General features: G+C 38.3%; 1 protein-coding gene across 2 annotated transcripts in view; it reads left to right on the forward strand.

The window, feature by feature from the left end:
- LOC106070706 (uncharacterized) overlaps positions 1–23,697 on the forward strand; it is a 131,128-nt gene that overhangs the window by 51,273 nt on the left and 56,158 nt on the right. For both annotated transcript variants that reach the window (XM_056037877.1, XM_056037876.1), the window contains exons 9-10: positions 11,928–12,036; positions 12,539–12,597. In XM_056037877.1, coding sequence (XP_055893852.1) covers positions 11,928–12,036; positions 12,539–12,597 — 168 coding nt within the window. The remainder of the gene's footprint in view (positions 1–11,927; positions 12,037–12,538; positions 12,598–23,697) is intronic.

The following is a 23,697-nucleotide window of genomic DNA, read 5'->3' on the forward strand; positions in this document are numbered from 1 at the left end:
CCTTGTCTTTTGCCTTGTTTAGAACCTCTTTCAATGGCAGGCCCGTCCATTCTTTTATGTTGTCCTCCCATCGCTTTCTCTGACTGCCTCTTCTTCTTTTTCCTGGTACTGTTCCCTGAAGGAAGGTATTTGCGAGCCCGAAGATCTTGTAATATATAATATCTCTTTTATGCAACTTATAAAGCGATTATTTTGCTATTAATAACTAATGATGTTATGTTTTTTAAAAGAACATTTTTTTAAAAAATTACCCGATCTCCCCCACCCCGAGGAAACATCCTGGTTAAGCGAATGTATAAATCTATTACACTTTATAATATATTATACATTTTCCTGAACATTAGTTTATTAGACTCTTGAATCAATAAGCCTTAAAACTAGAGTTTTCCCTGTGTCGCCAACAAGCTTGTAATTCTTTTCTCAGCTATATATATATCAACTGTTGCAGTTCTAGAAAAATCGTTAGAGCCGTTTTTGAGATCCGTGTCCTGATTTCCCCTTCTCCCAATTCTCCGTTCTGACTTGAGGTTTTGTAAAAATAACTACATTTTTCTTTTCTTATCATTTAACTCGCACTAGTTTAAGTTTTTTTTTTTGTTTCGTTCATGAGCGCAAATTTTTTGTTTGCCTAGCCGTATATACATTCAATAATGTTTGTGGTCCATTGGTTTCTCATTTTTATACTCAAGGTATCACTCCCCGCCACAAACACACACACACACACTCTGTTATGCCCGGTCGACTACTAGTAGTGATTCATGATATAATCAAAGTATCGTATGTGTATAAAGTTTCCCCTTCAGACCTTGCGATCTATGGGGCAGATGATATTAAGTTCATCCTGTTTCTATGGCCAACGGTTAGCGAGCAGGGTGTCATGAGGCCGGCACAACGACCAACCGTTACTTTCCCCAACTAAAGTCAGGTACCCATTCGAGTTGGGTTGATTCGGGGGCGCAATAAAAAAAAAATCCAGAAATTCAAAATCCAAGACTTTACCGTGATTCGAACCCAGGACCCCGGGTTCAGGAGCCAAGCGCTTAACCACTCAACCACCTCGCTCCCGTCACTCTTACATGCTGATAGTATGTGTGATACTATGTGTAATGTTTCATTCACCTGTAATATGTCTTTAACTTATAGTGGCCTGTTGGTACCCAGCTTACAAGTATATACACTCTGATAGTGTGTGTAATGTTTCATTCACCTGTAATATGTCTTTAACTTATAGTGGCCTGTTGGTACCCAGCTTACAAGTATATACACTCTGATAGTGTGTGTAATGTTTCATTCACCTGTAATATGTCTTTAACTTATAGTGGCCTGTTGGTACCCAGCTTACAAGTATATACACGCTGATAGTGTGTGTAATGTTTCATTCACCTGTAATATGTCTTTAACTTATAGTGGCCTGTTGGTACCCAGCTTACAAGTAAATACATGCTGATAGTATGTGTAATGTTTTCACATGTAATATGTCTTTAACTTATAGTGGCCTGTTGGTACCCAGCTTACAAGTAAATACATGCTGATAGTATGTGTAATGTTTTCACATGTAATATGTCTTTAACTTATAGTGGCCTGTTGGTACCCAGCTTACAAGTATATACATGCTGATAGTATGTGTAATGTCTCATTAACCTGTAATATGTCTTTAACTTAGAGTGGCCTGTTGGTACCCAGCTTACAAGTAAATACATGCTGATAGTATGTGTAATGTTTTCACATGTAATATGTCTTTAACTTATAGTGGCCTGTTGGTACCCAGCTTACAAGTAAATACATGCTGATAGTATGTGTAATGTTTTCACATGTAATATGTCTTTAACTTATAGTGGCCTGTTGGTACCCAGCTTACAAGTATATACATGCTGATAGTATGTGTAATGTCTCATTAACCTGTAATATGTCTTTAACTTAGAGTGGCCTGTTGGTACCCAGCTTACAAGTATATTTATTAGCTACATGTTATCGCGTCATTTGGCTATTTTACGCTTAGTTTTCTGATAGTTTTGGTGAAATGTAAGGAGATAAAAGGTCGGCTTAGGAATTAGGGAACCGAGTCTGAATTCAGGGTATTATTTCTAGGACTATCATGAATCCACCTCACTTTAACAATAATGTCCCTTTTGTTTGGTACGATTGGTCGTTGTGCTAGCTACCTGAAACAACTGTTGGGACACATTAAACCAATATATACCACGTGCATCGCTAGTTCTTCAAAACTAAAAGCAAATTATGTTACAAACGTGTGTGCGTGAAACTAAAACCTTGAGTGGAATCTAATATTTTATGTCAGCTGTTTAAACAGGAGCTTAGTCAAAAAAAAAAAAAAGAACTTATTAGCCCAGGTAACCTGCGTTTCAATATTAGCTGACTCGTGTGTACACTGGCTTTGTTCTAATTAAAATAGTTGAATTGCTTGTACTACTGAATTGCTTGTACTACTGAATTGCTTGTACTACTGTCCTGTGTTTGTTGGATTTTGGTCCAGCCCCATTCATTCATTAACATTGTGGCGTGAAATCAAAATATGTAAGTTCGTGTGTGTGTGTGTGTGTGTGTCAGAGATACGGAGGGGGAGGGCTTAGTGTTACGTTCCTTGATCTCATGGGACATAATACTAATTGTGAGGATGAAGTTCTTGACATCATACTTACGCAATCATTGGCCTTATTGCAGGTGACGAATACCTGTACCATTCAACAATGTACACTTTTTACCAATGGTGTATTTCTGATTTTAAATGTTCAGAAGACTAATGAAATGATAATAGATTTTAGAAAACATAGAAGGCCGTCTTGCAGAAATTCAGATAAACAACCAAACCGTAGAACATGTGCAAGAATATAAATACCTAGGTACAACCATCAGTGGCACAAAGACTTACACTAATAGACTTATTAAAAAAGCATCGTATATCACTCGAACACAGCTACCATCTCTTGAATAGCTTTTTCATGAAAGATGCCTTTCCAAAACACTCAAGATTCTTAAAGACAACCTGCACCCATTAAAGCCCTGTTACATAAGATCTGAACGAAGAGGTCGTCTCCTCTCCATTAGGACTAAAACAGAAAGATTTAAAAACTCCTTTATCCCACTATCGGTCAGAGTATTACAATATCAGCTGTCGTCATCGAGAAGTACATAGAAGTCAAATTCATTAACCGCTGGTTATGAGTGTGTATGTATCTTCCTGTGTGAATGTTGTTCGTATTTGCATCTATATTGTTATTGTACAGTAGTTACGCTGAGGTTGTCAATTTTAGTCAAACTGAATTTCCATTTGATTGGTCTAACAAAAATTATCTTATCTTATCTTAGATATTGTTTGATTTGAGACTTTTTTTTTTCTTCTTGTTCTATGACATTATGGTTACAATGTAGCATTTAGCAATGCAAAAACTCATTTCTTTTAGCACATTTTGTCTTTATTTAGTTGGCAACTCTGACCTACCAATGTGCACTCTTTGACATTGTTTACTGTTTCTCTAATTCTCTCTTCCACTTTGTAGTTTTGATGTTGTTTTAAGTTCTTTTCCTTATCTGTGGCATTTTACGTCTCGAGAGACAATCTTTTTCACTTTGCAACTTCTTGTGTGACTAAAGAGGTCAATCCTTGGTACACAGCTGCGGTCACAGGTTGGGGATCTGTTATCACCAGGCGCTGTTTCATTTTCACCCTTCTTTCTACTACTGTTGTGTATAGCATCTGCAATCCGGGACCCTTCCTTTATGCTCGCTGTCCATGTGGATCTATCCAGTGCCACTTTTTCCCAGCTGTCAATATTGAAGAGCTTCATGTCGCGTTTGTATACATCCGTATACCGTAAAAGTGGATGACCAGGGGCTCTCGTGCCTTCTGTTAGATCACCATACAGAATGTCTTTTGGAAGTCGACCTTGAGGCATTTTATGAACGTGGCCATGCCAGCCAAGGCGTCTGCTGCTGATAAGACAGCGGATTACCTGGCACCCTGCTCTTCGTAGCACTTCCTCATTGGTTATTTTATCTTGCCACCTTCTTTTCCTTATAGCGCCTCCATATTTCTACATATCGCTTTATCAATTCGTTTTAGATGTTATTTTATTTTATTTATTAACGAATGTAAACCCCAGTTTTAAACTGTAAGTCTAGATCAGGAGGAGATACATCATGTAGCATGAACATCTTTCAACTTAATTTACAGTTTGTTAGGTATCTAGAAGTCTGAAGTATGGACTAAGTCGCCGTGGGGGGAGATAACTTTAGTTAGATGTGTAACTCTTTTCTTTGAGCTGCAACATGTGTCCCGTCACTCTGATTACGTCTGCTAACTTTTATCCCCCTAAAGAATCCGAATCCACCTCCCATTCCCTTTCCCATCTGTACTTCATGTGGACCGCAGCTGACCTTGGAGACTAGGAAGTAATGCGAAGTCTAATACTGACCACACTGGACTGTTTTTGGTCCTTTCACGGTCATTGTTATAAAGCTGCTTCAGAAGTGACTGTATGTGTCCGAAATTCTTAAAGAATTATCCCTATTAATATTTCGTCACTGTATGGTGGAATTATCCCCCTGATTGAAGCTCTGTGACTGACTGACTGATGTTTAAGAAATAAATATATTGCTAACACTGGCACTTTTTTACGAACAATTGAGTTAATTAAACAGCTTGTATAGAACAGAACAAAAGTTACTAATAGTAGACTAGTGCATGTACACAGATCAATGCCCCAGATTTACCCACCCCATGCATGTTACACTTTTCAAAGCGAAGTTCGGAGATTACAGCCATCTTCGAATTAGCTGGTGTTCATCTTCGACCACAACGAAGGAGGAGTTTAGCTGTAGTATTGTACACACACACACACACTAGTGTGTATAGACTAGTAGCACATGTCTCACCATGACAATGGCAAGTAATTCACAAACTGTTGAACTATCCGGGCTATGCAAATAGAATTAGGTTTGAATAGGGCTTGGAGAAATTCTAAAAAAAAAAATGGCGGTCAGCAGAATTAAGCAAAGTGGTGAACGGAAAAACGTTTGGTGGTGAGCGGAATCGTTAACTAACGCGAATAGTTTTTGAGATATGTCCTACGAGGGGTATAAGCCTCCTTCCCAAGAAATGTGAAAAATGTAACCAATACCCAAGCATTTTGTCAAACTCATTGTATTGCCGAGGGCTCTCCGTCAAATCGTAGACACTTGGCACGCCGTTGTCTTGTAATCATCTAAAAGTCCTGCATTCAAAACTTTCTATCTACACAGTTTTGTAATCATCTAAAAGTCCTGCATTCAAAACTTTCTATCTACACTGTTTTGTAATCATCTAAAAGTCCTGCATTAAAAATTGTCTATCTACACAGTTTTGTAATCATCTAAAAGTCCTGCATTCAAAACTTTCTATCTACACTGTTTTGTAATCATCTAAAAGTCCTGCATTCAAAACTTTCTATCTACACTGTTTTGTAATCATCTAAAAGTCCTGCATTCAAAATTTTCTATCTACACTGTTTTGTAATCATCTAAAAGTCCTGCATTCAAAATTTTCTATCTACACTGTTTTGTAATCATCTAAAAGTCCTGCATTCAAAACTTTCTATCTACACTGTTTTGTAATCATCTAAAAGTCCTGCATTCAAAACTTTCTATCTACACTGTTTTGTAATCATCTAAAAGTCCTGCATTCAAAACTTTCTATCTACACTGAACTATTTTAATCGAGTTTTTATTTTACTTAGCTACTCCAACAATATTTTGAAGTGATAGCTTTTATATAACTTTTTTTTTCATGCTTATAGCATGCTCAGAGCGCTAATATCCAATCTCATTTGTGGACCAGGGGGAGGGGGGTATCTCGGAGAAGGTTTTCCGTGCTGCCTTTAGGCTCTCAGTAAACAACTCTGCTCGATTCGGGTGTCGAACCTCGAGCCTCCTCCATAGGTAGCCAAGCCAAGCCAAGTTTAGGCGTACTTAGCCTCTCGACCACGCATTCCATAAATTGCTCAGCAACAAACCGAATGTCTTGGGTTCAAATCCCGTCAACTGTTAATTCACAATTTGAATGAGTGCTCTAATACTAATTGGCATTTGTTGGGTAAAGACGGTTGTTTGTTTGATGGACATACTATAGCCATTGTCCACTGATAAAGGAGAACTCTACCAAAGCCATGGACTTCCTGGTCTGGGAAGGGGAAAAAACTTAATAATGTATTTACGCCAAGATGTCTCGTTCAGCCTGCTGTTACTGGTGAACTGATGTAAGAGTATTGAATTATGTGTATACCAATCGTCAGAGGTTCTCAGCCTGTCGGTCGGTCAGCGCAATGTGCGATATGTTGTACAAGATTTAGTCTCTAAGAGAGCCAACTTAAAAAACTTAGTGAGGTCAACAAGGTCACACCTGACAGAAACTAGTTGATAGGAAGGACGCTTTGATCAAGCTTGACAGCCCCTAGCTATTTAAACATCGGAAGTTACAACATTTTATTTTTGTGTTCAAATTCAGAGCAAAGTTTTTATAAACTGGTTTCTGTGAGCCGTTTTCATTTTTTTAAATGTTTATAAGTGCTGGTCATCAATGTAACGTCTATACGAGTTGATGATGTAACGTCTGTAGGAGTCGATGATGTAACGTCTAAATGAGTTGATGATGTAACGTCTAAATGAGTTGATGATGTAACGTCTGTAGGAGTCGATGATGTAACGTCTAAATGAGTTGATGATGTAACGTCTAAATGAGTTGATGATGTAACGTCTGTAGGAGTCGATGATGTAACGTCTAAATGAGTTGATGATGTAACGTCTGTAGGAGTCGATGATGTAACGTCTAAATGAGTTGATGATGTAACGTCTAAATGAGTTGATGATGTAACGTCTGTAGGAGTCGATGATGTAACGTCTAAATGAGTTGATGATGTAACGTCTGTAGGAGTCGATGATGTAACGTCTAAATGAGTTGATGATGTAACGTCTAAATGAGTTGATGATGTGACGTCTATATGAGTTGATGATGTAACGTCTGTAGGAGTCGATGATGTAACGTCTAAATGAGTTGATGATGTAACGTCTGTATGAGTCGATGATGTAACATCTAAATGAGTTGATGATATAACGTCTGTAGGAGTCGATGATGTAACGTCTAAATGAGTTGATGATGTAACGTCTGTAGGAGTCGATGATGTAACGTCTAAATGAGTTGATGATGTAACGTCTATATGAGTTGATGATGTAACGTCTGTAGGAGTCGATGATGTAACGTCTAAATAAGTTGATGATGTAACGTCTGTAGGAGTCGATGATGTAACGTCTAAATGAGTTGATGATGTAACGTCTGTAGGAGTCCATGATGTAACGTCTAAATGAGTTGATGATATAACGTCAGTAGGAGTCGATGATGTAACGTCTAAATGAGTTGATGATGTAACGTCTAAATGAGTTGATGATGTAACGTCTGTAGGAGTCGATGATGTAACGTCTAAATGAGTTGATGATGTAACGTCTGTAGGAGTCGATGATGTAACGTCTAAATGAGTTGATGATGTAACGTCTAAATGAGTTGATGATGTAACGTCTAAATGAGTTGATGATGTAACGTCTGTAGGAGTCGATGATGTAACGTCTAAATGAGTTGATGATGTAACGTCTGTAGGAGTCGATGATGTAACGTCTAAATGAGTTGATGATGTAACGTCCAAATGAGTTGATGATGTAACGTCTAAATGAGTTGATGATGTAACGTCTATATGAGTTGATGATGTAACGTCTGTAGGAGTCGATGATGTAACGTCTGTAGGAGTCGATGATGTAACGTCTAAATGAGTTGATGATATAACGTCTGTAGGAGTCGATGATGTAACGTCTAAATGAGTTGATGATGTAACGTCTGTAGGAGTCGATGATGTAACGTCTAAATGAGTTGATGATGTAACGTCTAAATGAGTTGATGATGTAACGTCTGTAGGAGTCGATGATGTAACGTCTAAATGAGTTGATGATGTAAGGTCTAAATGAGTTGATGATGTAACGTCTGTAGGAGTCGATGATGTAACGTCTAAATGAGTTGATGTAGTAACGTCTGTAGGAGTCGATGATGTAACGTCTAAATGAGTTGATAATGTAACGTCTGTAGGAGTTGATGATGTAACGTCTATAGGAGTCGATGATGTAACGTCTATATGAGTTGATGATGTAACGTCTATATGTTAATAATAAATATGTCCTTGTTTGAGAGTCACTGTGGCAGCTCTGCTTGAGACACTCCTTCAGAAATGAAGATTACTGTGTCCTAGTCCAAATCTACTTCAGGTCGGCAAGACATCGCAGCCGTCAGGGTTTGAACTTGGGATCATCATGACGACAGCACGAAGCGCATTTCACTCGTCCAGTCAGCCAACCCAAAGGTTGTGTCAAACTGACATCTCCATCTTTTACTTTTCAAATAGACGTTACCCTGAGTTGCTAACCTTTAACTTTAATTTATAGCCTTCTTATCATAGCCTAGCCTGACATTAATCGTGTACTTAAGTACTGTGACATGTAGCTGTAACTTATATCTTACCTGGGCAATTTACCTGTAACTATCAGAATCGTTCTTTGCTCGTACGTAGGATATATCAAAATGAAATATTGATAACAATAAGGTTTGCAAATCCCTCTTTAGTTTTTTTTGTTTTAATCCCTTCTTGTTCTCTGCTTGTCTAGTAACTTTAAAAAAAATAAATCATCATCGAATGATCTTTAAAAAACACAGCTCAATACATCCCCAGCTGTAAAGCGAAAATTTAACGTGTAAGCCATGCGACAATTATGTCAGTGTCTTAGCGATGTCTAGCATGTGAGCTCTCAAAACTAATCCAAGCTAATCTTTTGTCAACAGTTCATTCTTTCAGGTTTAACCTTCTATGTCGATTTTTTTTTTTTCAAATACCGATTTTTTTAAAAATTGAACTATATTAAGGAATATAATGAATAAGAATTATTTTTATACATAGACAGTACACCACAACTTCTGGCCCGCTGTTTTTTCAGCCTGTATCTCGTACATAGTTTAAAAAAAACAACAACCTTTAATAAACGATCTTAATATGTATATATGTATGTATGCTGCAGCATCCGGTTTTTGAAACTACTTTCCATATTTCTGCCTCTGGACCAGCCAATAAAAAAAAACATTATTCACTGGTACGCTGCCCATACGTTGATCCAGTCACGTGTCTCGTAGATCGAGCGTTGAGTCGATCAGTCGTGGATCACTGTGACGTTGGCGACTGTGACGAAGGCGTCGGTGTCGCCTCTGTAAAGTGCTGGCCACTGTATAGTGCTTGCCACTGTAAAGATGCGTCTGTCCGTTGTACATCTTCAGTGGCACGGGGCGATGTTTGAGCTTCCTGTTCGTATTTCAGGTTGTAAAATGTTTGTTTGTAAAATGTTTGACATGTTTCAGATGTTCCTTCAGAGTTGAAGATAGTTTACTTCCGAGTCCAAACCTCCCGCAGGACGACGGGGGATGGGAGCGGGCAGGATTTGAACCCTCGACCATCGATTAATCCGAACGACAGTCCAGCGCACAAACCGCACGACCAGGCAGCCAGGTTGGCGACACACAATACAAAGTACCTGTGAAAGTCGAGACTGTTTCAACAATGGAAAGGAACTTTAATGTAGAATGGCTCACAGTCGTGTTGTTAAGAGATGGTTGCCTCAAAGCCCTAGTGCCAACTGATTTAAAAAAATGCATAAATAAATTAAACCCACTATCCGTGACGTCACTACATGTCGCGCTCAAAATCCGTCATCTATAATGCGTCGCTAAGCTACATAAGTACATCACAATACACAAACAGGATGCCTGCATTTGGTTTTTGTTATACTCTAACTAGGGGGCCCACCATCATTTTCGTCACAATCATCAAAACTCCATTTGAGTGAGGGCTTGAGGGGCTTAAATCCTCTCTTTTGCAAAAAGCCCTGGACAGAAACACTGCTGTCTTGCGTAGTGCTTATATGTATCATGTATATATGTATCATGTATATATATATATTGTTGCTACTCTCGGCTACGCACTCAACGAAAAGGCAAGCAACTCAACACAGTTTAACAGGAAATAAATAGTTGTGTTTATTCACTAGGGTAAACACATAACATCCTTCAGCTTCCTCAGAGTCTTACTACTAAGTATACCAGTCCTTTGCTACTTAACCCGAATGTGGACCAACGACAGCCTTCCCCGCTTCGCTCCAGGTCCCTACTACAACCTTCAGGCAGCTCAAAAGTTGGACTCTTAGTTTCCCAAACATTGAGACTCTTCACAATCCCTGATGTACTGTTCTTCTCTCCATCCTAGTGTCTTCCTGTTTACGTTCAATAGTGCGCTAGTGCGCACCTCAAGCACTGGTGCAAGGCAGGGTTACAACACTATATATATATATATCAATTTCGTGAAGCCCACGGTTTACTTGCTACGATACTGAGTATGTGGGATTCAGAGTAGGAAAGGTTCAAAGTAAGGAATGTTTAGAGCATGCTGGGATTAAAAGAACCGTCGAGAAAAGTTATCAATAATCTTAGCTGCCTGTCTAGACTAGTTTTTTTTTTGTTTTAACGAAGTCAACAACAAAAAAAAGTGCTACTGTTAGGTCATTGTGACTTCTCAACTCTTCAATGTGATTTTGTGTACAGAATGTCACAAGTTGAAAGAAATCTATAAGACAAAACTTCCCATGACCTGAAGTGAGATGAAGAACTAGTCAAGATTATTTACAGCCTACCACAGTGACGTACCACTGGCTAGATCATCGTGTCCTTGGTCACTCCAGGTCTAGGCAAGAGGACTAAGAGGAAACTGATCAATTTTTCAAATTTGTTTTATCTTTGGCCAGATAAAACCGAAACGAAATACTGACTGTGCTTTATTCAAGTCTGTGATTTATTGTGAGTCAGCATCCTCTCCATCTGTTTGTCTAGCGCAGTCCCCAGGGGAAACAGATGGAGACAACAGCGGAGTCACCAGAAGGGGGAAGAAAACAGTGAAGCGTTGGAAATCAATTGTACTTTGAGAGTGACACTAGATGTTGTGAATGTGACGCTGGGTTGTTACAAATACACAGGTCTAGGCGCACATCTAGTGGCACGTATCGTGAATTAGTAGTGAACAAATTTACACCCACTTTAGAAAATTTATTACTTAAAATATCACAATTTTTAATCGTAGATTAATGTATCGTAAATAAGCAGAGACTTGAGAATAAATGCACAATATAAATCAGTTGAAATAATCCACAGAGATAGTGATGAAATGAAGCACAATAAAGACCCCCAACTTTTCGATGGTACCCAATTTTATACTCTGCGATCTAAGAATCTGTACCGCTGACTGACTGATTGATTGATCAAGAGATCTCTTAAATTGTCGTACGGATTCGCATCAAATTTCGAACACATGTTCCTTTTATCTCCTAGGCGCTCGCTAAGAGGCAACTGGGCCGCAATCAATATATTAAGTAAATTATTTATTTTCCCATAAGTCATTTCCGCTTCCATTTAGACGCAGTACAAATACTAATCCTAATAGCATCAAAAGTCTATTTCTTTCTTCTTTTTTTTTTTCGAATGAGAGAGTGAGAAAAAGATACTTAGTAGCACTATCATTTTCATTTGGTTCTATAGAAGAGAATATTAATCGATAGCAAGATTTTACTGACCTGTTGAAAAAACAGCTAAAATAAAACTTTTCCCATGTGTGAATGTAGTCACATCTGTTGGTGACAATAATTTCCTACCGAGACATTTGTAGAATACAAAGTAATTCTCGAGTCATTTGCCCGTTTAATATTGTCACGGTTCAGTCATATTTCTGATTGACGTGCATAGATCTAGCCTCCAGGTGTGTCGTCGCGTTGCCTTTCATTTCTGTCACCTTGTTTTGTTTTACCAGAAGCTGTGTGGACGCTCCTCGCCCCCTGTGCCATACAGAGTTGCCAAAGCTCTGCACCCTGGTCTGTACAGGAACGTGGAGTTGGACATTGTCCAGGAGCAGAAAAGAGGTGAGTGGTGTAACGGATGCATGTGTATATCGAATGTAGCTGAAGTATTTCTAGAAGATGCTTAATTAGACTAAGTGCGTGCGTACCTTGTTTGATGTATTTTAATCGCGAGTTCTTGAAAACATGCAACACCGTCACAAATATAGATAAGGAACACAGACTCAATGACCAAGTTGACTCAAGGTGAACTTCAAACAAACGTTTATTACAGAATGGGGCCACAGTCTAGTCTGTCACTAATAACGAATTTATCCCCTCAAGAGTCTAGCAGTAACTGATCAATAAAAGTCTATTCTAATCTCTAACCCAAAGTCTATGTCGTCACTATAACATGTACGCTCACCGTCAGTCTAATAAAGTGCGCAACCCAACTAACTAAACTAGCTATCTAACAGTGGACAGTTTCAGAACTTAAGAGGCGAACATTCTAATTGTGCTTGTGTAGAGTGTTCCACTTGCAGTCAGGGGAAAATAATCAGTTCCACCTTTTAATTTATTGCAGAGGCTCGCCATTTAAATCTTGACATAACAAAAGGATTATCCCCTGGAGACAAATGCCAGGTAAGTTCAATCAAGTTTTTGTTTTTTTTGTGAGTCTCACTTTTTTTTAAATTGTTTGCTTTTGAATATTGTACACAATTCTTTTCAAGCCTATTTTTTTACTTTGGAAAATGTGTATGTTTCGAGTATCCTCTTTGTTTTGTTTTGTTTTAATGACGTCGTCTTATCATCGACACCATTCTCCATTATGCATTCTTACCTTTGAGGGACAAAGAATTATCACCTGTCGACAGTTTGTTTTATGATTTAAATAAAAGCACAGAACCGAACAGATGCTAATTTCCACAGACTTCATTCTTGTGTGGTGTCTTAGAGATTGAGCTGTAATGATTGAATCCGTGCCTGCTGTCTTAGAGATTGAGATGCCATGATTGAATTCGTGTCTGGTGTCTTAGAGATTGAGCTGTAATGATTGAATTCGTGTCTGGTGTCTTAGAGTTTGAGATGTAATGATTGAATTCGTGTCTGGTGGCTTAGAGATTGAGCTGTAATGATTGAATTCGTGTCTGGTGGCTTAGAGATTGAGATGTAATGATTGAATCCGTGTCTGGTGTCTTAGAGATTGAGATGTAATGATTGAATTCGTGTCTGGTGTCTTAGAGATTGAGCTGTAATGATTGAATCGGTGTCTTAGAGATTGAGCTGTAATGATTGAATCCGTGCCTGATGTCTTAGAGATTGAGCTGTAATGATTGAATCGGTGTCTTAGAGATTGAGCTGTAATGATTGAATCCGTGGGAATCCTTGTTTGGCGTGGGCCTAGTGACTTTAGTGATAAGGCGCTTGGCTTCCGAACCGAGAGTTTCGGGTTCCAATCGCGGTAACTTCTGATGGGTAACTGACATTAAATGGGGAAAGTAAAAGTGGTTGGTCGTTGTGCTGGCCATATGACACCCTTGTTAACCGCGGTTCACTGAAACAGATGACATTTACATTATTTGACATAAAGATCGCAAGGACTGAAAGTCATGACTGAACTCATTATTTTGTCTCTAGACGTAAGGTTGCCTAGTAACAGTTACGTCTTTCTAATGCTGTATGGTGCGAGATCAAGTCGCTCGAAAGAAAACAAAAACATAGTATCCGTGGAGTGGGACGGACAGTGGAAAGAAGCCACAAAAAAAAATAGTCTAAAATGAAACTTGTATTTAAATGTTTGTTTACTCTTCATATACCTTGAAATAAAATGTCATAAGATGTCAAACGTATTATTTACACTGTACATATGCTATATAATAACTTTAGTACATATTAAAATCAGTCTGCAAAGGGAAGCTATGAATTTAAACGTTAGCCACCTTACTGTTATGTTAAACACAGTTACTTCCCCTGATTTAAAGCCTGCCTGGGAGTGTGATCGTTGAACTAATTTAATTCTTCTGCCTGACCTGACATTCAAAATGTAGCCGACGAAATAATGCGCGTTTTTTTTTTAATTGAAAAGTGACAAGCCACATTGCTATATTCATAAAATAGAATGTTCACGTCACGATACTTAAGAAAATCAAAAAATTTTGATTTCAACACTATCACAATAGGAACGTCTAACCGAGTTCAATAAACATTGAAATCTGTTCAATAAACATTGAAATCTAACAGTAGAAGCATAGAGCCCTAGCATAAACGTACTGGAGTAACTGACCGCTTAGAAATAACTCGGCTCACCTCTCAGCCACTCTCCGCATCTCCTATGTAAATATATCTGAAAACAACTCATAACATTAGCATAATTAGGGAGAGACAATCACAATGGTGGACTGCTTTAGACTCATCTTTGTGAGTTGTTCATTTCAAGACTAAACTACATTTGGTGTGCCTACGTCTGAATAAATGGACTTAAAATCACAATTAATGTACGATGTGTGTTGAAGATGTTCTAATTGATAATGCCCTGTTGGTAAGTTTATCTATAGAAGTCCCGTTTTATATCAAGGCATTTGGTCAATATAAATTTGTCACAGAATGCTCTTTTTGCGCTCTTTAGATGTGCCCGTTTTTGTTAGTTCTCCAGATGCTCTTATGTTAAATAGTTAACTGTCAAAATCAGCGGTTCTCAACCTTTTATGCTCGGCGACCCCCTTTTACAATCCCCCACTCTGCCTCGACCCCCCCCCCAACCCCCACACACATACAGCAATAGAAGAATAGACAATAACAATCCATATTTTCGATGGTCTTAGGCGACCCCTGGCAAATCGTCAATCGACCCCTAAGGGGGTGTCGCGACCCACAGGCTGAGAACCCCTGGTCCAAATGGTTTTGAGTTTATTTGTATAGATCCATAGATTCTTGAGCTGAATGAAAGCAGCTCTTGGAATTGCTACGCATTCTTGACACAGTTTTATACACTTAATTAAAAGCTAATTAAAACCTTTGTTTCGTCCAATTAATGCTAGAGGGTAGAGACTATCTTAATGATTCAGTATGTATTTCTCTTTCCTTTTTTTTTTCCTTCTGGAAACAAAGTTAATGGTTTTTTTTTTTTTCGCTTCAGACGACTGGGTTTTCTTTAAATTTAAAAACTGGGTTTTATGCTAGGAAAAATGTCACTGTACAGAAGAAATGTTGAAACCATGAAAGTAGTCTCTATGTTTGTCTCAGCTCAATAAGTCTGGAGTAGAAAGGAAAAATGCATTCGAAATTCACGTACTCAGAAATAAAAGACCAGGTCAAATTCTATGGGCATGAAGTCTATGTTTTTTTTTTTAAATCTTTAATTGGAAGTAGCACGCACTAGACTTTATTTTACTATTTCCAATTTTATAGCGTGCTTGGTAGAAAGTAGAAAGTTATATATATAAAATATCAGGATTTAGTTTGGTGTGATGACTAAAGTTGTTTCCCCTTCCCCTCTGGATTTTGACATTTGATCTGACTTTTAACAAGTGTAGTCTAATGTAGTTGTTATCTAGGGCTCATACACAAAACTTTCAATCGTATTTCAAGGGACACCGTCCCAAATCTTGACTGAGTGTATTTCTTGGATCACGATCTTGTCGAGATGTCTGTCACGGCACGTGTCTGGACTGACCTCGGGAATGTCTCCACAAAAGGCATCTCTGCAAGTTTGACATAACTGGATCTAGCAATGACGTGTCACTGTTGACTCAGCAAACATTCTGGGCATGCTGGGGGGGGGGGGGGGGGCTGGGCCCCTGGCTTTTATTATTTCGGCCACTGTTTTATTTTTATCTGAATGGTTGCTGGATGTGGATCTATGTCTTGTGTTATCTATACGACCAACGGCATTGTATTGGAGAAACGTGTGGGACCGAGAAGATGGGTAAATATTGAACGAGGACTGGTCGAGGTGACATCTCCTGAGAGTCTAAGCACGAGCTGGTCCGATGTTGTCCTGCTTTCTTATCCACTCTGAGCTCCAGATTGACAAAACAAATAAATGGCTGTATGAACGAGGAGACGTCGTCCCAACATAGAAGACGAGTCTGGGTTTTGAACTGGTTCGTTCTGCTGAAGGTGGCTGAGCTACCACAACACTGGCGAGTAGGTCAACAGGAGAGCTGTTTGATGTCCGATCTTTTGGCGTACCTCCTGCTAGCCCTGGATCAACAAGGCGGAGTCTTCCGTCTGTGTGTGTGTGATGTGGGTGTTGGTGGGGGTGGAGATAGCCGATGTTTTCTATTGACAGGGCGTGGTTTCAATTTTAATTTCTGGGGGGGGGGGGTAGATAAGTATTTGCCTTTTTTTTTTTAGAAGAGTAAATAGTCTCATGTATCATATTGCATAAATTATGATAATGTAAGACTTATAAGGTTGCATTTTAAGTTGAATAGATTATATCAACACTAGCCTAAAAAAAATATATTTGACATTCTTTTCTAATATTGTTATCAGCGATGTAATATTGGGACTAGCAGAAAGTAGGAGCCGTGAACGGTTGGTTTCAGTGAATGTCACGTGACTGTTCATTTCTCTTTTAAAAACATAGCAGAAACAACAGTATATCACTCTTCTGTTTGATCAGCAGACGTATTCTTACTGATTGCAAGATCTGAAGGTTTGAATTTCTGTTTATGTAACCAAGGGGATGGGCTATTTCTTGAGCTCAGCGCGTGCTTTGAGTGAGGTGGGAAATACTTTGCAATAGTGATGAGTGAACGGGTGGAGGATGGTGGCTAGAAAACTAAAAATTTTTATTAAGTGTAATTGCAATGTATTGAAAGGCTTGTTTATTCAAGTGTCGATACAGTTAGTACAGGTTACGTGAGGACTATATACGAATCGTACCACTACATCAATGTATTTACACATATATTTGATTTGTCTATGCGCACATAAAGCCTGCTTGTTTACTCTAGATCCAGCACTGTCCTTGTTTCATCCCCCCCACACACACACACACCTTTCATTAACCCCCAATAGGTGACAGAAGTCTCGGGGAGTCCCTGGGAACAGATAGGTCGCTGCAGAGCTAAGCGTGTTTAGGTAGAATGTACAAAACACAATTATCGGCTACGACTTAAGAAAAGTAGGTCTAGCGTGTTACATTTTAATATTGCTCTAGATGGTGGGAATGTGACAGGCTGACATCGCGTGAGGTCACTAAGGTTAGGCGTGAATGATACATTTGCATATATTAACACTGGGCATAGTGTAACAATTTACATAAGTAGTTCCCCATTCAAGGGTCTGGCTGTGTGGTAAACGCTTGGACTGTCAACACGAGGTTCGAACATTGCAATGTTATTATCTATTTTTTTTTAAACAATTATTTGTGAATATTGACCACAGACCTATAAATATATATTATATTGTTACGAATCTCACTATCCAGGCTCTCTGCAAACTGCACCATACACCACCAACTTAAAGATCTTGTCAACTCAGGGCTCCAAAGTAACGTAACACTTTAATAGTTGAATAAATAACAGCCAATACTGTACAATTGGCAGCACGTTACACAAGACTGTACAAATATCTCTCCGATAACACCGTTCCGCCGTATCAACTCTTGCACTGGCCTCTCCGTCTCGTTCCGGGCTTGCACTGGGTTCAACCGTTCAGGACTGACTTCACACACTAGGCTCGTTGTGTCGGACTCGATCGCAGACCAAGATCAAGACGCCGTTCGTCTCAACTGTACTTGACAGTACTCCGCACTGAACCGTCGTAATGCCCCGTACAGAACCACACCGTTGAACTGTGTTGTAGTCGACCGGACTGTATTGAACCGGGCTGTAGTGGACCGGACTGTATTGAACCGGGCTGTAGTGGACCTTCTGTTGTGAACCGTCTTGACTGCGACACCTCCGCTCTTTATATAGGGTCCCTACTGGCCTTCTAGAACCGGACAGAACGTCGCTGGACGTTTCTAGCTTCGTCACATGACTACATCCCTCGTGACGCTCCTGAGCTCTGTTCACGACGGCGATCCTTCCCGAACCATACTCGTCTCGGCTGACCATCGTAACTCGTCACGGTTGACCGCTCGTCTAGCGCTGGCCTGGGGCAATTTGCGTTGGCTGACAACACACATACCACTACCCCCATCTGTGCCACCACTAGGTTTATAACAATATCTAGACTGGAAAATGGAAACAAATTCTTATCACACTTATATGTTTATAGATTTTTATGTATTAATCACATATTTATACTAGACATATGTTACCCGCGACCCGCGGGTCTTTATTTGCGCATTACTTTCGATATAGTCACTGAGTGTTTTGTAAACAATTAAACGAAATAATAATGTAATAAGTAAAGCGAATGTGTCAATGTAAAAATAGTGTGAATGAAGCTATCAAATCAGAATAGCTAATAGGCTTAAATCCATTTTTTTTAAAAATTAAAACATTTGCTTGTAGGCCTACATATATTTGATTAAAATTTGAGATGAATAGACTAAATTTTGTATGTTCATGTGTATAAAGTATAAAGTAGATCTTGAGGTAGACATAGATCTAAATCTACACTAATCTAGAGTTAAAAATTGGCTTTAATAGACTATTGAGTTCATTCTGTGCTGCGCATGCGTGAACTTTTTTTCATGAATGAATATAGGCCTATCTCAACCCGGCTTCGCAGCTTCCGTAAGTGAATGTAGCTTTAGAAAACCAAATTTGAATGTTTATTTGATCAAAATATGAAATGAATGGACTTTAATTAATATGTTTATGTGTTAAAGTATAAAACTATCTGTGCGAAGAGAAGTTTTATCATCTTAGAGTTGAATTAGAGTTTTAGATCTAGGGATGGGATTTTAAAGTAAACAATTAAACGAATTAATATTTAGTACGCGATTCATTACGAAATTGTCTAATGAAAGAATGTTCGTCAGGAAATCTGTAGTCACAGTTATAAGGAACTAATTTATGTAAAAAATGCTTTTGAAACACAAAATTGAAGGTTAATTTTATTATATAATGAAATCAATGGATCTTCTTTTGTATTTTCATGTGTCAAAGTAAAAAACTATCTGCGCAAAGTGTATTTCTTAAAATTAGATCTAGGTCTAAATCCTTTCTATCTTTTCTCATGTCAACATTGTAGACATGGCCTAGATCCATAAAATACTATAGCTGTAATAGAGTCGGACAACTTTATTTTTTTTGAGGGTCTTAAGTTTGTTTTAGGGCTACAATACATACACTACGGTCTAAGTTGGTACCCAAGGAACATTCCTGCCTAGTTTTATCAAGATTGGTCAAGCGGTTTTGATGTCTATAAGTAACATACATCCATACATACACCACACATTCTACTTTATAATATAGATATTCACGCAAATTCATGAAATAAAACCATTTCCTGTTAGTTTCCATTATGATATTGTTTTAAAAATCTTAGATCGAAATAATTCACGTCTATTGATTTTAGTCATCTACATTTAAATAGATTGATTACCTAAATCTTTCTAGATTATGTATCTAAAAATGCAAAATAATAATGAAACGAGAGTGCTCTATTTTTCGATGTTCAATCACTAGATCTAGATCTATGTTACATAGGTTAGGGTTGAAAAACAACAACTTTACTTCTTATAAGTACTTTACAAAACAGCGCCCTGTTTCAACTTTAAAAAAAAATTTTCACTACATTTTTTTTGAAGTGTTAAAAGATCTACATGTCCAGTCTAGATATAATATATATAGGTCCGTTATATTTACTTACAGATTAAAACAAAACAACAAAATATTTGTTTCATGTCTTTCTTCTTTCCTCATTTTGCTTGTCTTCATTTTGCTTGTCCTCATTTTGTTTGTCCTCATTTTGCTTGTCCTCATTTTGCTTGCCCTCATTTTGTTTGTCCTCATTTTGTCCTTATTTTGCTTGTCCTCATTTTGCTTGTCCTCATTTTGCTTGTCCTCATTTTATTTGTCCTCATTTTGCTCGTCCTCATTTTGTTTGTAATCATTTTGCTTGTCCTCATTTTGTTTGTCCTCATTTTCCTTGTCCTCATTTTTCATCTCCTTAGTTGTTTATATTACAATCCTCTAGAGTCATTATAGTTTGTTCAACACATTACTAGTTCAATGATTGAGTCCTGCACCTGAGCAAGAACATTTACATTAGACGAGAGAGTTTCGATCTGCAAAGTATTTTCTCAGCCCGTCGAACCGTGGGAACTAATCCCCCCTCTGTTACTATTTGTTCCCTATCAATAGTTTGATAATATGGCGGCATGTTTTTTTAATAGTGCTGTTGAGATTTGGTGAGAGTGTTGACGAGTAATGTCTGTAGAGTCAACAGCTATGCTCCATCTATTGTGACCCTGACTCTTTTACGTGGTGAGATCTAGTTTCAAATCAACCTGCGTGTTTTGTGGCGCAGGGACGTAGACTTGGACATTATATACAGCGGTTCTCAACCTTTTATGCTCGGCGACCCCTTTTTACAATCACCCACGCTGCCGCGGACGCCCCCCTCCCTTCAACACACATACTGCAATAGAGGAATAGACAATAACAATCCGTATTTTCGATGGTCTTAGGCGACCCCTGGCAAATCGTCAATCGACCCCCTAGGGGGTCGCGACCCACAAGTTGAGAACCCCTGCATTATAACCTTGTGTATAAAACTCCGAAACATGTTCCTTTCCGGATCTAGTTAGTTTACATTTCTGTTAGTTAGAGACTATGATAATGTTGAGAATACGATAGTCGACGAGATTTTGTCTTTCTTAACCAATTCTATAGAACTCTTTTGTGGATGTCGTAACTTTTGGATACATAAACAAGCTGATGGTCATTAGATCATACCCTATGACTTTTATCTTCGTTCTCGATGAGGTCACGTGTCAATGTGTTTTGCGCCTGGAGGCCCTTTGACTCCGGCTTCAGCCTGATTTTCTTTCTGGGTATGCTCCCATAGCCTTTGATCAGCCAAGATCCTCTGTAAGGCAGCAGTTGTTTTATTTCCGAGTTGTCTCTCCTAGATGAATTACTATCCTTAGTTTACGAGTTTCATCTACCCGGGTATAGAGTTTAAGCGCCCTATACTCGCTTTTTGCAATCATTTCCCTGGAGTTTATTTGAGATGTTTTACGTGAATAACCTAACCACTGGAATACCCCCACCTCATCCTCCATGATTGCAAACCAGTTGGTCCACGGCTGTTTATTCGATATTCACAGCAAACACTTATATCTAAGGGCTTTTCCCCTATCCGCCACCTGGGGACGTGCTTGGTAGAAGATGGTAGCTCCCCCAAGAGAAGAAGGTAGCTCCCCCAAAAATGACTTCTATTTGGAAGGATTTTCCATCTTGATAAATTCTTTCTCAAATCATATTCACCTTTCCTATTACCAAATATAAAACATGCAATTTTCCTTTTCACTGGTCAAATTATACTATCCATCACAATATATACCACCTTTATAAAAAGAAGATGATTATGTCCTACGCGTCATGCATTTAGTCATGCGTATGACCTAAACTCTGCCAAGTCACTGGTTTTCCTGGCTAGCTCAGGCAACCCATTCCATGCTCTAATAGCACTCGGAAAGAAGGAGCATTTGTACAAATTTGTCCTAGCATATGGAACGAGGAATGTGCCTTTATCTTTTTATTATATTATTATTATTTTTTATAGGAAAAGGATACCCCGGCCATAATATTTAATTCGTTATAGACTCGAATTAGACTTGCCTTTTTCACTTATATAAGGCTTGTTGGCTGTAATTCTTAATTGACGAATACCAATCACTCAAGAAAAAAAAAGTTAAAAAGTTTCATTTTTTTATCGTGCGTAGCCTGAATGTTATATATATATATATATATATATATATATATATATATATATATATATATATATATGTGTGTGTGTGTGTGTGTGTGTGTGTGTGTGTGAAAGAAATCGTAAAGAAGTGGGGTAATAGGGGCAGACCTTACTTTTGTGAATGTTTATTAGAGTGAAAATAGTCACGCTCTATTGAACCTACACTGAAACTATTAATTGAACCAAATGGGTGTCGCCTAGTATGGTGCTATTTATAGCCTCCCTTATCCATGGGCTGTAGTATGATCACCGGCCTATACAAAGGCGAAAAGAATACTGGGGGTCTGGCCCCACCTGTCTATGCGACAGGCCGTTCAAAGGGCGCCGTCGCCCTCAATGGGGTGCATTTACACGCCACAGTTCATATTTGATTCATCACCAGTTTCCGTAGCTATACACGAGTGATCGACTACACTGTACCTTCGTTCAGTCCTTCGAATGACATTCTATATACGTCAGTGTCAATGCAACTGTTATAACCGACGCTTTGAACGCACTAGCCTACAACAAAGGGTCACATAGTACATTTATTTACTGACCATACTTTCATTCGGTGTAACGTTTTGTCGACTCGGTGGTTTGTTGATCGATTGCTAAACATTGAAAGCTGCTTTCTTGGCAAATTTTTTTTTTTTTTTTTTTTTTTTTTTTTTTCAAGGCGGATCCAGAACATTAGGATGGAGAGGCCATTTTTATAATGTCCTTGATTTCATGTTGGAGAGATGTCAATTGTTAAGACTAAAATTTAAGAAAAAGAAATTATTTTTTCGTGTTATAACTATAACGATAATAACTTTGTAATGATATTTTAAAGGATAAATGAAAAAAAATGTCCCGTTGATTATTTTTATTATTGGTTATGATTAATGGATGGCTGCCTGGTCGTGCGGTTTGCGCGCTGGACTGTCGTTCAGATTTATCGATGGTCCAGGGTTCAAACCCAGCCCGCTCCCATCCCCCGTCGTCCTGCGGGAGATTTGGACTAAGAAGTAATTATCTTCAACTCTAAAGGAACATCCGAAACATGTCAAACATTTTACAAACAATGTATAAGTATAAACTCCCCAAGTGCATTTAATCGCTAAATAATAAAAAGAGTATGTATTTATGATTTTAAATACAAAAATATAATGCGATATTTGTTACACAGAGACATAGATATATGTATAGATAACAGGTTATGTTTGTCACTTAAAAATTATTATTTTTTTATTCACGTCTTCAAAACCAAATCTGAATCACATTACTAAAGAATTATCTTCACATAGACATAACACGCCAGACGTGTAACATCTTCCGAAATCTTACATTTGTGCACTTTACACAACAATACATTAGAAGAGAAGGAGTTTTATGATTGCACATAGACGCATATCTATATATGTCAAGACCACAGTTATATGACTGCAGATACACATATATCTATATATGTTGTAAGCGTGGTCGAGAGGCTAAGTAGTGGCTTGGCTACCTATGAAGGGGCTCGAGGTTCGACATCCGACTCGAGTTGTGTTTACTGAGCGCCTAAAGGCAGCACGGAAAACCTTCTCCCAGATACACCCTCCCCCCCACTGGTCCACAAATGAGATTGGACCATAGCGCTCTGAGCATGCTATAAACATGAAAGTAGCGCTATATAAAAGCTATAATAATTATTAATTATTTATATGTTCAGACCACAGTTATATGATTGCACATGCACATATATCTATATATGTTCAGACCGCAGTTATATGATTGCACATACTGTTCACATACACATATGTCTATATGTGTTCAGAAATATAATTAATACTTAGAAAGCTTTTGTAAAGGGAAGAACTCCAAATTTACATCCATATATCTAAATACTTTGATTTC

Source organism: Biomphalaria glabrata, chromosome 8 (assembly GCF_947242115.1).
Source record: "Biomphalaria glabrata chromosome 8, xgBioGlab47.1, whole genome shotgun sequence".
Taxonomy (NCBI): Eukaryota; Metazoa; Mollusca; class Gastropoda; family Planorbidae; genus Biomphalaria; species Biomphalaria glabrata.